Source organism: Pyrgilauda ruficollis, unplaced genomic scaffold, assembly GCF_017590135.1.
Source record: "Pyrgilauda ruficollis isolate IOZ18807 unplaced genomic scaffold, ASM1759013v1 scaffold100, whole genome shotgun sequence".
In the NCBI taxonomy this organism is placed as follows: domain Eukaryota; kingdom Metazoa; phylum Chordata; class Aves; order Passeriformes; family Passeridae; genus Pyrgilauda; species Pyrgilauda ruficollis.
In genome coordinates this window covers 1,049,041-1,064,362 of record NW_024508102.1, presented here as the reverse complement: position 1 = coordinate 1,064,362, position 15,322 = coordinate 1,049,041, and the positions used below count along the sequence as shown (strand labels likewise).

At 55.6% G+C, this 15,322-nt stretch overlaps 1 protein-coding gene across 3 annotated transcripts in view; it reads right to left on the bottom strand.

Annotated features, from left to right (window-relative positions):
* PLXNA2 (plexin A2) overlaps positions 1 to 15,322 on the bottom strand; it is a 138,929-nt gene that overhangs the window by 27,648 nt on the left and 95,959 nt on the right. For all 3 annotated transcript variants that reach the window (XM_041466980.1, XM_041466974.1, XM_041466988.1), the window contains exons 13-20: positions 10,956 to 11,107; positions 7,793 to 7,910; positions 7,199 to 7,335; positions 4,207 to 4,374; positions 3,615 to 3,708; positions 2,209 to 2,448; positions 1,895 to 2,038; positions 560 to 794 (exon numbers count right to left, since the gene is read on the bottom strand). In XM_041466980.1, coding sequence (XP_041322914.1) covers positions 560 to 794; positions 1,895 to 2,038; positions 2,209 to 2,448; positions 3,615 to 3,708; positions 4,207 to 4,374; positions 7,199 to 7,335; positions 7,793 to 7,910; positions 10,956 to 11,107 — 1,288 coding nt within the window. The remainder of the gene's footprint in view (positions 1 to 559; positions 795 to 1,894; positions 2,039 to 2,208; positions 2,449 to 3,614; positions 3,709 to 4,206; positions 4,375 to 7,198; positions 7,336 to 7,792; positions 7,911 to 10,955; positions 11,108 to 15,322) is intronic.

The window sequence follows — 15,322 nt, the reverse complement described above, 5'->3', positions numbered from 1 at the left end:
TCTCAATTTCTGCTTTCAAGGCTACCCTTGAAATCAGCTGAACAAATCCAATGCTACTCTCTCTCTCCACTATGAAATGTGCAGCTATTTATTTTACTTTGATTGATTAAGCCCCTTCCCAGGTGGGAGGAGCAGGAAACAGCAGCAGCATCCCCCAGAAATCCACCTCCACCTGCGGGGTGAGGAGGGCTCAGCTGCCTCCTTGCAAAGGACAGGACTCGTCCACGTGCAAACTCTCAAGCAGCAGCTCTGGATACTCCAAATAACACCCAAAATTTAGGCAGGGTGCCTAAGCAGGATCAAGCTCTAATCCCATTCTCTGCACATCAGAGCCGTGCCTGCTGCTCACACACTGTGGGCTGCCACCCTCCTGCGGTGGGGCAGGCATGGGAACCCCCAAAAATCCCACAAAAAAAAGCCCACAAACCCCAAGGAGCACCCACAAACCCTAAGGAACCCCCACCCAGCTCCCCGCTGCACACCCCGGGGCACTGGGAGAACTGGGACCCCAGCCAGGGAGCTGCAGCAGCCAGGGATGCCCAGCCCCAGCAGCACTGACCCTCCTTGCACTCCAGGGCCACCCGGGACTCCAGGTTGTCCATCTGCATCTGCAGCCTCTTGAGGGTGAGGTCGTTCTCGCGGGACTTGCGCTTGTAGGCGATGAGGACGATGATGACGATGATGAGGAGCAGCGAGCCGCCGGCCGCGATGCTGACGATGGCGGGCAGGGTCAGCAGGCTGTCGGACACGATGCTCACCGAGCCGGGGGAGAAGATGACCCCCCCAACACGCACCTGCAGGGCACAGCACGGGTGAGCAGCGGTGCCCCTGTGCCAAGGCCCGTCCTGCCCACCACGGGGCCCTACAGATCCCTGGGGGAGCGCTGAGCCTCCTCTGCTTAGGAACAGGAAACCCCAGCTGCCTTCAAACACGGAGGGGGCTGCTTGTGTGAGCACAGGGAGGCTTCAAGTGATGATAAATGCGCCAGCCCTTCACTATCTGGGCTTTGTTCTTATTATCTGATGGCTCCATTTGACTTTCATTTTATAAGCTTTCAACTCCTTTCGTAAGCCACGGACGTTAACAAGCCCCTGATCATTCCACTGACAAGAAACCAGAGTGACTGCAAGGGCAGAGCAGAGAAGGGAGCAGAAAGCCCCACGTGAGAGCTGTGGAGCAAACAGGCTGGAGTTTACACCAGGACAGGCTTTTCTTGGATGTGCCCTGGCCACAGATGTGAGCAGCTCTCAGCCAGGTTGAGCTGCTGGGAGTCACACTGCGATAATCTGAATATGTTTTGGATGCTGAACTTCAAGGGAAATAAATCACAATTACAATCTCATTTGGGCTCTGCTCAGGCAGTTCAGCAGCTGGGGCTTGGTCTGCAGGAGGAGCAGAGGAAGCAGCGATGCCCAAACCCCGAGCAGAGGGAGGCACTGAGGGCTGTCCTGGATGAGGGTGTTGATCCAACCACTCCAGTGTTCAGATGTTCCTGGCTCCTGCTTCGGGAAAAGGCAAAACCTTTCCATCCGCTTGGCAGCTCAGGTCTGTCTCCGTGGGCTGATTAAACCCTCCAGGAGGAAGAACGCTGGGAATGGTCTCAACTGCATCCAGAGGAAGGATGGCACCCAGTGCCAAAGGCACTGCCAGAAAGATTTGCTCCTTCTAGAAGGCTCTGAGGGGTATTTATCCTTCTAGAAGGGAGTCACTCTCAGGGAAGGACAAAGCCTCTCCATGCTAATAATCCACACCAATATTTTAAACTTCCAATCAGACACCCATAAAATGGAAAAATCCTGCTGGGGGATTGTGTATCCAAGCGAGTCAGGGAGCTGCAGAAGGAGGAGAAAGGGCGGGGAGGAGAGGGGAAGGGGATGCTGGAGGACATCCTCACCACCACTTTGTGCTGCCCGGTGAGGGTGGGGGGCTCGCACAGCAGCTGTGTCTCGGACACGGTGACGGCACAGGGCGTCTCCCCGATCAGCACCGTGTAGTTGAGCTTGGCTCCTCCCGGGGCGGGCGGGCACAGGTTCCTGCCCTGGGGACACGGGGACACCGACAAAGATGCAGCACATCCCTCCAGCTTCCACCTCGCGCAAACAACGGGGCTCTGTTTAGGGCGCCCCAAACTCTGCAGCAGGGAGAACCCAACTCCCTCCCTCCCTGGGTTTTGTGGGCTCCCCACGGGCTGAGCGAGGCTCTCCTTACCTTCAGGATGATGGGAGAGCCCGGCTTCTGCTCCAGCACCCCGGTGGAGCTCAGCATTTCAAAGGTGGGGTTGGGGTAGTAGATGAACTTGGTGTCGTTGTAGAGCAGCAGGGACTGGACGTTGTTGAAGATGAAGCCGAACTCGTCCGGGCGCTCCACGGCGTCCAGCCCCGGCCGGTACTCGGCGGTCAGCGGCGGCGCCAGGCAGGCCAGGGCCGTGGCATTCACCACCTTGCACACCTGGGGAAGGGACACAGCAGGGAACACTCTGCCCTGAACCAGGCCAGGGCCGTGGTGTTCACCACCCTGCACACCTGGGGAAGGGACACAGCAGGGAACACTCTGCCCTGAGCTGGAGCGTGGTGCTCTGGTGGATGGGAAGCCCAGGGGGTTCATGCCTAGCTGGAATATTTAATCCAGGCTTGATGCTCTGTGGTCTCACAGGTCTCTTCCAACCTTACTGATTCCACTGCCATAATTTGGGGTAATTTGCTTCTCCTCCAGCCAGCATGAAGGCACTGGGGTAGAGAAGGAGGGTGAGCCCAAAATGAGCTGTGTTTCAGTGGAGCTAAAGGCTCTCACAGCAGCTCTTACTTATTTTTCTGTATTTTTTTTCCCACTCCTTTCCACTTTCCTCCTCTCCAGCTCTGAAGCAGACCCACAGGGAATACCAGTTCCCTGCTGCAAATGGGTGATTAGAGGCCATTCCCAAATGCCAGCGAGGGAAGGGAACAGATCATGTGGCACTGGTGGGCAGGAGGGAACATGAAGGTCATCTCCTGCTGGGCTGAGGACACCCACAGCTCCTGCAGCCCTCAAAGCAGGGAAATCACTGATTTATGGGGCTCTTGCCTTGTAAAGCAGCAAGAGCCCAACCATTTGGCCTCCCTCCATAACTGAAAGATTTAATTTCACTCAATTTTGTGTCTTCAGAATTATTTTTGTAGCACTGTAACTGCAAGTGCTAGCAACAAAATTAGATGTCTTTTTAAAAAGAGCTCAGATGAAAAAGGTCTTGAGGGGGAGAAAAGGAATAGGAAAAGACCGCTCAGTGATTTGCCCTTTCCAAGAGAATACAGACTCAGCCACAAAGATCACTGCATAGAAACAATATATTTCAGTTCTACTTGGCCAGAATAATTTCTGAAGTCCTGGAGGTGCAATTCTTACACACAAGAACCTCACTTAGTCCCCATTTAGCTGGGGGTTCATGGACTGAAAGAATACAGATAGGGGAAGGAGGTAATCTCACACTCTTGTGCGTCAAATTCCCTCTTCCCAGCGCCCCCAGTTTGGGGGAGTGCAGGAAACACCCCCAGAGCAGCTTTTGCCATGCCCAGGCAGGCAGCCCTGGCAGCAGTGGCCCATCCAGGGGGTGCAGGGTGATGCTCCCAGCCCCTACTCACGTTGACGAACTCCTTGCCGTTGTGCTTGACGCGGATCCGGGGCTCCTGGATCACGTCCAGGTTGGAGCCAGTGACAGTCAGGGGCGTGTGTCCGCTGTGGGAAGCCAGGAGAGGCTGATCAGGGCTGGGCTGGGCACACAGCCTGGCCCCCAGAGACAAGATGCCAGGATGAGTACAGCCCAGGGCTTTCAGCAGTGTCCCCGTGATGTGACACCCTGTCCCTCACACTGCCTCTTGATCAACATCAGCTTTTTCCTTTCTTGGTGGCTGCTGGTTTCGTGGTGCTCCAGGACCACAAGAAGGAGCCTTTAACGAGCAGTTGTGCCCTTCTGCAGCAGAGGAGGTGGTCTGGGCTTTGGTTGAGCCCCCAGACTCTGGTGCAGGGTTTGCTGTCGCTGCCTGGCTGAACACAACCCCCCTGGTAACCCCAGGCCCGAGCTGTGCTAAATGCAAACCCCAGAAACGCCCAGCCCTGAGCCATTCAGGATGCTGGGTGGGATGTGCATTCCCAAACAGCCCCATTTTTGGCCGGGGTGTGTGCTGAGGAGCCCCAGGGCAGGGAGAGCCAAGGAGGTGCTGCCAGAGCCATTACCTGGCGATGCTCCACTCGGGCTCGATGTGCTGCACCTTGGGGTCGTCGATGTACTCAAACAGCAAAGTTCTCTCCAGCTGAGCCCTGTCCACGCTGACAGAGACCTGAACAGCCCCCAGGCCGTGGGCTGAGGGCGCTGACACGCAAACGATCTCGTTCATGGATCGCCTGCACGGGAGGGAAACGGGCAGGGTTAATGGAGGGCAGGACACGGCCTTGGTCCTGTCCTGGGGCAGCTCATGCAGGGCTGAGCCTGCAGCCAGCCCCAGACTGCTACCTGGGAAGCTGCTGAGGTGGGCAGGAGGGTTTGGCACGGAAGGAAAGGTGAGGAGCCCTGCCCCGAGCTCTGCCCACGGCGAGAGCAGCGCAGCCCCCCTGAAATCCCTCTCCGTGCCAAGCTGCACCCCCTGAACCCGCTGCCGTCTGCTGGGCGTGTGGAAACAGATGGCTGCCTTTTAAATGGGATGCATGAGCTCAGTGAAAAGCCAAATTCTTCCCCTCGCCAGCCCGGTGCACACACGAGGCTCTTGTGAGCGGCACAATGAGCAGCCCCTGCCTGGGAAGGGCCGTGGCACCGGCAGCGCTGCCCCGGCTTTGTGTCCCTCAGAGCGGGGTGACCTCGGCTCGGCGCTGCCTGGCTGGACACAACAGACCATCTGCTGCCACCAGAGCCCCAGAGAAGGTGGAGGCAGCGGCAGCGAGGCGCTGCCAGAGCACAAAGGCGCCGGTGGGCGGAGGGATGGAGAAGGGGAATGAGATCTGAGCATCCAGAACAGAGCTGGGAGGGACAACACGGTTCAGAGGGCACTGATCCTGCAAAAAGTGCTGGAGGCACATTCCTGGCAGGCCAGTGCTCCTGCACGGCCACCTCTGGCTGTCCTTCCTGCCCAAACCTACCCTGGCTCACTGGAAAGTCAGTGTTCTTTCTGTGGCCCTTTTGGTTTTGGGTTCCCCAAAGGGCAGAGGGCAGGCAGGTCTGCAGCACCTCACTGCCAGTCTGGTACTTAAATCAAAACCTGGCACTCCTGAATGGGCAACCTTCACCACCCTCACCATCCTCAGGGGCTTGTGGAGGTGCCTGGGGGGCTGAGGCTCGAGTGCAGCCGTGTCCCTGCTCTGCTTCCAGCAAAGCTCTGAGCCTGTGCCTGCCAGGGGGACAATGGGGTCCCTTCTCGGGGTCCTTACACACTCCCTGCCCTCCCTAAGGAGTGTGAGGGCATGGAACAGCAGGCACCACAACGTTCCCAGCTCACACCTTGGCCCTTCCACGCCCCACATCCGAGGGGACGGAGACAGCCCCCTGGAACACCTCAAACCAACTGCAGCATTGCTGTGGATGCAATAACACAGCCACCCCTTCTGCTCCTTTCCCTATCCTCACTTGGTTTCATCACATCCACCTCGGTTCAATTCAGCCACAAAGGCTTCCTTGTGTGAGGAGGGGGATTCTCCAGGCTGAGTCCCAGAGTGATTCCGTGCAGCCTGCGGGTTCCTGCCCTGCTGCTGCCCACCCCGTGCCTGCCCAGCCCTGGCACGAGCCCGGAGCGAGGCAGGGCTGCCGGCAGAGCAGCTCCCGGCTCCCTGTGATCAGCTAATTAGCTTTCTGTGCTATTATTGTGTCGTCATGGTGAATCTACCCACTCCTCCGATCACAGAGGGGAGAATGGGGGAAGCTGTAATTAGAGGGAATCTCATTAGGACCTGCTTCATCTCATCAGGCTCCCCCACGCCCTGGAGCACAATTGGAGTTCGTTGGCTCAGCACAGTCCGAGGCAAACCCAGAGCACAGCGTGGCCCCAGAGAGGGATGGGGCACCCAGGCACTGCTGCCTGGCTGAAGTTTCTGTCCTGCTGCCACCAAAACACCCAGAAAATCCAAAATTCCCCCCAGGTTTTGCAGGCCAGCAGCTGCAGGTTGCCTGGATAGGATCAGGTGTTTAAGGGATGATATTCCAGGGCTGACCTTGTGCCTCTGCTGTTCCCTGTCTCCATCTCAGGGAGAAATTTGGCATCTTTGTTTGGGACGTGGGAGGAAATACTGATGGGTTGGTTACACTGCTTAACACCTGCAGGGCTGAGCTGCACTGGAAGGTTCTGGAATGCCCTGAGCACCATCCTGGGATGGATTCAGAGCAAGCCCTGCTGATAACCCAACGTGCTCCCACATCTGAGCACCCACAGCTCCCACATCCAGGAGCCCCTCAGGCTTTTGGATCAGAAATTCACCTCCAGGGATCTTTGCTTTCCCTGAAACTTCCTCAGCTCCTCCTGGGCAGGCTGAGCGAGGATATGGGAGGCAGAATCCCTTTGGATACCAGGCTGCCACCCAAGCTGTACCCACTGCCAGCAGGGTGGGCAGGGCTGTGTACTGATACACACAGATGTAAACCTCACGTCTCTTTTTTAACTAAGCCCCAGAAAAACCCATTAAACCCTGCAAATGTCAACTCTGTGTTTACACTGCTGGGGAAAAAGCAAATTTGCCATCAAAATCCCAGCAGAGATTGATGGCTCTGCAAGTTCCTCAGCAGGAGGTGTGAGCAGACCCTCGCCTTGCTCTGCCCTGAGGATCCCAGATCATTTTTAGGAGGTCGAGGCACCTGCAGCAGTGGCTACAATAAAAGCAATGCAGGTCTGTGAAGAGAAAGGAGGTATTTCATATAAATGTTCCATTTGCTTCAGAGCAGCCAGGCTGGGGCAGGTACTAGTGACCAACATAAGCATATTTCCATCCCAGTGGTGTTTCACTGTGATTTTCAGAGCAGTTACCACTGGAACAGCATTAAAATGAAATAATGAACAGCACTGACACCGATGAATCCCTCCCTTGCCAGCAAGCCTCCATCACAATAAAAGAGAAGATGGTTTCATGCAATGAAAGAGGCAACGGGAGCCTTAGGGGCTCCCAGATGGATTTTTGCACGTTCAGCTCCAGCAGATCCGTGCTGGGATGGGAGCAGGAGGTGCTGCAGGAGCCTGTGCTGGTCTCTTACTCGAGGAATTCGCAGGTCTGGTTCCCCAGGAGCACGGACACGCGGCTGCCAGCCCCGAGGTAGTGGCCAGAGATGGTCACCATGGTCCCTCCCGACTCCGGGCCACGGCTGGGGCTCAGGAAACTCACAGCTGGGGTCTGCAGGAAGGAAAGGACAGCTCAGTGCCCCTGCTGCAGCCAGGGAGCTGCTGTGGTGTGGGACAGGGCAGGACATCCCTGGGTGTGCCCAAGGCCAGGCTGGACAGGGCTTGGAGCAGCCTGGGACAGTGGAAGGTGTCCTGCCCATGGCAGGGGTGGGACAGGGTCTTTGAGGGTCCCTTCCACCCCAAACCAATCTGTGATTCCATAATCTCTGCTCTGGGGGTGCAGAGCTGTGGGAGCCCTGCTTTATCCACAGGGTGAGCTCTTGGTCCTGCAAGCTGCGCTTGTTGAGTGGGCCACCAAAAACTGAGCAACACCAGGGGGAAAGCCCCAGAAAAAAAAACAAAACAAACCAGAAACAGCAATTCCAGGGCTGTGCTCTGGAGCCAAAGCCCCTCGGTGTGCCAGGCTCAGCTGCTGGGCACACACGTGCTGTCCCCAGCAGGACACTCACCACGAACATGTACTGCTGCGCTGACTTGGCCGTGAACTCGGGCTTGCACTCCCCGATGCACAGGAGCACTGGGCCGGAGCTGATCCCTGGAAGCGCCTGCCCCATTTCACAGACGATCCTGGAAGTGCAAACGCCACAGGGGAGCTTTGGCAGGAGGTGCCAGCAGTGCCCTGCACAGCTCCACGCTGCCTTTATTTCTCCTTTCTCCCCCCGTCTTTAACTTTGATATCTGCCTCTTTGGAAGAAGTTAATTACTGAGTCTATTTTTACCCCGTGTAGTAATTTAAAGGGAAAAAAAAAATCAAAATTAGACATAATTATTACAAGCTGTAAACTCCAGAGCAAAGCAGAGCACTAATGGCAATATATTAGCCAGTAGCAAAGTGAGTGCAAAGTCCTCAGAGTAACAGATGAGTTCATTAAGGGAACAGCTCACACTGCAGACTCCCAGTTAATCAAAACTGGAGAAACCTGCTGGGGGATGATAGAGACAGCCCTGGAGAGCAGCTTCTGCTGGGGGACAGGCTGGATGCCACAAACGCACTCGTGGTGGTCACAAAGCTTGTCCTGGTGTGGTCCAGCTCAGCCCCGTGGGCACAGCCTGAGCCTGGGAAAGCTGCAGGGCCAGGCAGAGCTGCTGGGGCTAACCATGGCTGATCACTGTGGATGAATAACCCCCAAATCCCAGGGCACGGGGGATGTGTGACACCAGCTGGGGATGGGATCAAGTGGATGCCAGTCATGCCAGCAGGTCTGGGGGAGGTTTGCAGAGGGGCATCAGCTGGCAGGGCTCTCCAGATGGACCTGGATGCTGCTTGCTGCCACAGCAATGCTGGGAAAATAAATCCGAGAGCATCCCTGCAGGCTCTGGGAAGCTGAGGGTGGGAGGAACCTGCCCCAGAGATCTGGAAATCTGAGAGGGGGGTTGGAGATGGGTAATTGGCCTCAGGGAGGAAAAGCTGACTGTGGGAGTGACCTGCCTGAGGCAGGAGAGGCAGTTCCACCTGTGGGGATCTGACCGTGGGAGTGGGACCAGAGAAGAGCCAGAGCAGCCTGTGCCTGCTGAGCTGAAGGAGAAGGAAGCTCTCACTCCTCTGCCCATCACACACAAAGACATAAAAGGCCCCAGTTTGGAGAGGCAGCCTTCGAGCTGCCCTCAGCAGCGTTAAACTCACTGCAAATAAAAAATAAAATAAAATAAAATAAAATAAACCACGAAGACTGAAGGAAAAAAGAAGCTGCTGCGCACAGGTGATGCCAGGAGGCCCGATGAAATACACACATGCTGGTAAAGAGCTGGAGCGTGCACGTCCTCGTAGCTGCACATCAAAAGGGGTTGCCTGGAGAGAGCTGCCTTTGGAGAGCAGGGATTGAAGCGTCTCAGCTCCCAGCCTTCCTCTGCCACGCTCCTCGCTCTGCCTTTCAAGCAGACATCGCCCCTGCACCTCTCTGCCTGCTATTCCTTCACCTCTCCCTCCTCCTCCTCCTGCAGACTGGCAGCGGGGAGAGGAGGTCACTCTGAGCTTGGGGCCACAAACAAAGCCTGGGGGGTGATTCCTGGCACCCCAAGGGCAGCAGGGGAGAGGGGAGGTTGTCTCTGCAGCAAGGAAACACCAAATACTCAACTGTGCCAGCAGAGCAGGAGCTGCAGCACAGCCCGGGCAGGGACGGGCGTGGGACAGGGAGAGGTGACCGGGTACACCTGGCCCCGGGTCCTGCTCACAGCCAAACCCCCAGCAGGTACCTTGTTACAGAATGATGCATTCGGCAGAGCTGTAGGGTGCTGATTGCCGGGCTAAGTGGCCCTTTCACCAACATTAACCTAATTGCTGGCTGATAGATTGCGGGGCTGGAGCATATGGCAGAGTCATTACAGTCTTGGAATTCAGTCTGCCCACAGAACCCTTAAGAGGGTCCTTTTATCTGTATTCATCTTTAAAAGGCAGCTCTCATGCTAACGCTTGCTGTTATCTGCCCAGGGTAAATGTTTTAATGATGTTAACAAACTTTGAAAGCTCAAGAGCCGTAATTAGAGTCATGATTATAAAATCAGGGTTTCGTACCATCAAAGGGGGATAATTTCATAATCTTCCATCCTTTATTTGAAAAATAAAATATAACAACGTACTGCTCAGCAGAACAGCCCCAACTGCTCGTAGTGATGGGGTATTGATGCTGTGCTTGGAGCCATTCCTGCAGCAGCCCCAGGCACCCTTCACCCCCTGATCCCAAATTCCCTGGGAATCTGCACTGCTCCAGAGGGGTCAGCAATGCCCCTGCTGCCTTACAGGTGGGAAAGAAACACCAGGAATGGACAAAACCCAACCAACACCACCACGTGCTGCTGGTGACAGGTCCTTGCACTGTGCTGGGCTCTGAGTGGGAGCCACCAAATGCATTTCCCAGCAGAGGACAACTCCTTCCAGCTGCTCCCGAAGCTGGGGCAGGATTTGTGCTGCTGGGACCACCCATGGGACCTTGGCCAGCTCCTACTGCACGGGACACCATCCTGGTCCCCAGCAGGAGATGACACAACCCAAGGGGAGACATTTCTCCCATCCTCCCGTCCTATTTCTCCTGTCCCACCCAGCACAAACGTCCCCCAACACCCCCTGAGCACCCCCAGCACCGCCCCGAGGGGCAGCAGAGGAGCGGGTGCCACGCCCTGGGGTTTTTTTTCCTCCCGTCCCCTGCTCCAGGCCTGTTTTCTAATTTTGGGCTGACGTTTTTCTTAGTGAAACAAATGGACTGACTCCGGTGGAGCCCACTCGGAGCGCGGGGCTGTCACCGCCTCGCCTGCCTAACAAATGGCTGCTGCAGCCGGCGGCGCCGGCGGAATTCCAAGTGGGATGGGGAGGCAGCAGCAGCAAGGTGCTCATCAGCAAAGGTGCTTAGCCAAGCAGGAACCGCGGGCGTGCAAGGAAACAACATTTACTGAATGCTTGAAGGGCTGCTTAACCCCTGCAGAGAGAGTCCAGCGTGCGGGAATGTGCAGGGGTCCCTTCCCATGCCCACCTCCACAGCCCTTCCTGCAGGTGCCCAGGCTCTGGGTGAGGTTTTGGCGAGTTTTTGGTGAGTTTTTGGCCTCCCTGAGCGTTGGCTGGAGGTCAGGGAGGAGCTCTGTGGGGTGCCCAGCCCTGGGGACAGCTGAGGGGACACTCACTGCTCGGCCACGATGTAGTGCTCGGGCAGGGGCGTGCACTGCACCCCGGCCACCTGCACGCCCTGCGCGATCTCCGAGAAGTCCAGGCCCAGGTTCACGCCTCGGATTGTCACCCTGGTTCCTCCTTCCGGGGGCCCTGACACCGTCAGGATCTGCAGGGAGACAGGAGGACACAGGGAAGGTGAGGTGACATCCCCAGCATGCCCCTTCTCCAGCCCCATCCCCGGTTTGGGACCGCTGCTCCTGCTGCCACAGCAGCCAGGGCCACCCCTCGTGGCTCCTCTGGATGTCCTGGAGGAGCCCAAGGATGCTGAAATCCGTCTGTGCCCTGCTCCAAGAGAGGACTCCAAGGTCCCTGAGCTGGCCAAGAAGAGTGGGCAGTGCCATTCCCGGAAATCCCTGCAGAAGGATACACCTGGCTCCTACCTTCTCCATCCAGAACAGGGTAAGTCACCTTCCAGAAGCAGCCTGGTGCTTGGAGAACTTTACCTTCTGCCTTGGCTCTTCTCTGAATGTTAATGTCACATTTTATTAGTGACTTGGCACCTCAAATGACTTAAAAATGTTAAAGGGTGAGGTGTGTGCTTTCAGGCTGCCTGTTTATAGCCTGCCTCAGCCATAATCATCCCTGCTTCCCTGGACTTGCATTAAGGACAATCTCCTCTTCAATTAGGAGTATAAATTTCAATAATGCATGGTCACAAAATTTGGACCCAGGACTCTCAGACAGTTATCCTGAATCTGCCATCGCTCTGTTGTTGCTCTTGGGTGAGTTTCCAATCTTCCCTGTGCTGCAGCTGTTATTAATAAATAAACACAATCCATAATAATGCAATTTAATTAATTTAATGGATAAATCTTGTTTATGCTTCTTTGTTCCACCCTTGTCTTTGGCAAAAAACTTGAGCTCTTCAGAACCTTTTCCTTGCTGTTTCCAGATGGATGGGGGTTTTTTTCCACCTCCTCAGGATGAGGGAGGCCAAACACCAGTGCCACCATCCCAGTGACCTGCCCCACAGCAGCCCTCGTGGGACACCCCTGTCCCCATCCCTTCTGTGCTTTAGTGACCTGCCCCTCGTGGGACACCCCTGTCCCCATCCCTTCTGTGCTTCCCAAGCATCTCCAAAAAGACATCCAAGGTCTTCAAGAAGGAATCCCACCATCTCCTCTAAACCAATGGCCACATCCACTTGGTTTTTGAGCACTGCTAGGGTGACTCCAGCACTTCCCTGGGCATTCTGCCCCAGTTTTGGCCACACGTGCTGAGGTTATTCCAGCTCCATGCCCCCACCAGAGCCACCAAGCCACCCCCTCCTTCCTCCACATCCTTTAATTCCCACCTCCCTCTCCCCTCCACTGCCTGCTGGAGGTTTTTAATTTATTCACCACGCACTGCCTGTTGTGCTGCTGTTCCCTGTAACTCACACCATGGCCTGTCTTGTATCATTTAGCTCTGGGAAGCTCGACGTGCTCATAAACCCACTACAAAACCAAGCTGGATTGTGTTACACCGAGTCCTGGAGGCCTGGGAGTGTTTGCATCACTGGTGGGGAATCACCTGAACTTGGCTGACAGTTACAACTGTCCTTTGCAGCTCTGGATGATGTTAAAATCCATTTACTGGGGCACTTACTCCGCTGTCTCGTTGTCTCATCACTGCTCAAGAAAAAGAAGTCACTGCTTGCCATTCCCTGACCTGAGCAGAAGCAGCGGGGCCGAGCGGCCTCCCCGAACAAAGCCCAGCTGATGCTGTATTTTAAAAATGTCCTGACCTGGAAAATCCCCAATATGGAGCTCCACTCGACCTAGATTTTAGTGGGCACTAATTGAACAGTTTTGAAGTAACTGTGCCATAAAGCAGCCCCAGGGTTAGAACAGATGCATTCAATTAATTACAGCTGGAGAGATTCAGTCAAAATCGCAGAAAGAAGATAAGTCTTAAAGGTCCCGGTGCACCCAGAGCTGGGGACCCTGCGAGCATCCTGGGCTGCTCGTTGGGGTGAGCATGAGGCACCTCCAGCACAGCCAGCCTCTGGTCTGCCTTGATCCCAGCTGGGTGTGCTGGGAGCTGCAGGGCTGCCAGTCCACATCTCTGATCTGAGACAGACAGGATTAGCAAGAAATATTCCCCAGTTTAAAGAAAATCACTTCACCAGACTGGCTTTTTGCTTAGAGCTCTGTGGAGGATGAAAAGGACCTGCAAAGGACAGCTGAGAAAGAGCAGGGCCATTCCAGGAGTTGGACCTTTGCTGTTTAGGAATCTGCACCTCTGCTGGAAGCTTTTCAGGTTGTTTGCTAAACTGAAGCAGCTTGAAAGTCACTGAGATCTGAGCGGGGTGTGGGAGGCAGAATTATTCTGAGCAGGTCACCCCTTCCCACTGCAGAGACAAATCCCACCCCAGCCCCTGTAACCATGCTGGACAGGACTGATCAGGTGTGCAGCCCTGTGTTAGTCATGAAACGGGCTGGGGACAGGGATGAGGGGGTGCCAGGAGCTCGGTCACCCTCACACCCTGCCCTGGGTCAGGGAAGGGCTGCAGGTGCTCCAGGGCACTTCTCTTATTGCTGCTTTTTACCTGGAACCAAGGTAGGGACCCCCAAGGCTGGAACCCAAGAGATCCCCCAAGGCTGGAGTCCAAGAGACCCCCAAGGTTGGGATCCAAGGGATCCCCAAGCTTGGAACCCAAGGGGCCCTCAAGGTTGGGATCTAAGGGACTCCCAAGGTTGGGACCCAAGGGATCCCCAAGGTTGGAATCCAAGAGATCCTGCAAGGCTGGAATCCAAAGGACCCCCAAGGTTGGGATCCAAGGGATCCCCAAGGTTGGAATCCAAGAGATCCTGCAAGGCTGGAATCCAAAGGACCCCCAAGGCTAGAGTCCAAGGGACTTCCAAGGATGGAACCCAAGGGACTCCCAAGGTTGGGATCCAAGGGATCCCCCAGGCTGGGATCCAAGGGTCCCAGGGATCCAGGAGCCCCAGCCCAGTGCCAGAGCCCTGCCCCTCGCAGCCTGCAGGGGACACGGCTCCAGCAACGAGGGATAAATGTTCTCAGTGTCATGTCTTGCTGCTCGAATCTTTCAGCCTTTCTGACATGAAGCAACATTTTGCCTGCAGAAGAAGTCAGTGAGGAGCCGGGGAGAGCAGGAGCCGCGGCTGGCTGGAGCTGCTGGGGCTTTCCCTGCGGAGCTGCAAGCCCTTGGCATCTGCTGGGGTGCAGAGAGAGCACCCAATCAACGGCACAGCCCCTGCCCCCTCCCCAAACCCATCCACCTCCATCCTCTTTGTGCTTTTTTTGCTCCTGCTCTGAGCCCTGGATCCCAGCTGATGAGCCCAGCGGGAAGCAGCACATGAGCGTTGTCATCCCGGCATGATCCCTCCTTGTCTCTGCCTCAGCTGATGGCACATTCAGAACCTAATTGTTATCTCAGCAGAGCAACTCCATTATTCAGCCTGACACTGCCCCCCCTTCAGCTGTTTGTTGCACTGATGTTATATTAATGAGGCCTGCAAATAAATGAATAGGAGATCAGAGTGCCGCTTGTTCGCCAGAAAAGGGATTTTTATTTATTTATTGCTAAGGCCACAGACCGGGTGGAAGTTTTAAGCTGCTGAGGGGACATTTCTGGGGAGGGCTGGACCTCTCACTCAGTGAGAGGACTGCAAATACCCCTCTGCTCATTTACTTTTAGAACTATTAAGGCACAATCTCCTTATTTATGCATCCCCCGAAGGCACTGGCGCCTGGGAGCCAGGCCCTTGACCTCAGGCTTGTCACAAAGAGTGAACCTGGCCAGATGAAGCAAAAGGAGTGGAAACCAGCCCATATTAAAGGCTCTTTTACTCTGGGTAATCCAGGCTGCAATGTGAGCTCTAGTATGAGAGCAAATCCTGCTCCCCACTCCTGTCACTGCTGGTGCCCAAGGGATGGGGGACGTGGCACCAGTGCCAGCTCTGGACCTGCCAGGGCCAGCTCAGTCCCAGCAGGGCAGGGTGTCCTCCCAGCTGTACAGCTCTGCAGCACTGGACAAGGCAAAATGTTACCCAAAATCCTGAGAAAACTCAGATGTTGGGAAAGGACCCAACAGCAACGAATGCTGGGAAGGTCTCATGGTCTCCTCCACACTCTCACACTGAGGGCTGAGATGGAGTCAAGAAATCTGTCACAGCAGAGCTCTGCTCTTTTCTGCTTGGACAGAGCCCAAAAGTATTGCTTTCAAGTTGGACAGTGATAAAACACTTGGTGGCAGTGCCCTGCCTGCAGCCAGCTGCCAGAGCCAGCCTGGCACTGCTCACATGCAAGTCGCTGCAGCACAGTGCTTTTCCCCTTCTCTGCCCAGCTCAAGGAGGGGCAGATAAATAATTCCAAG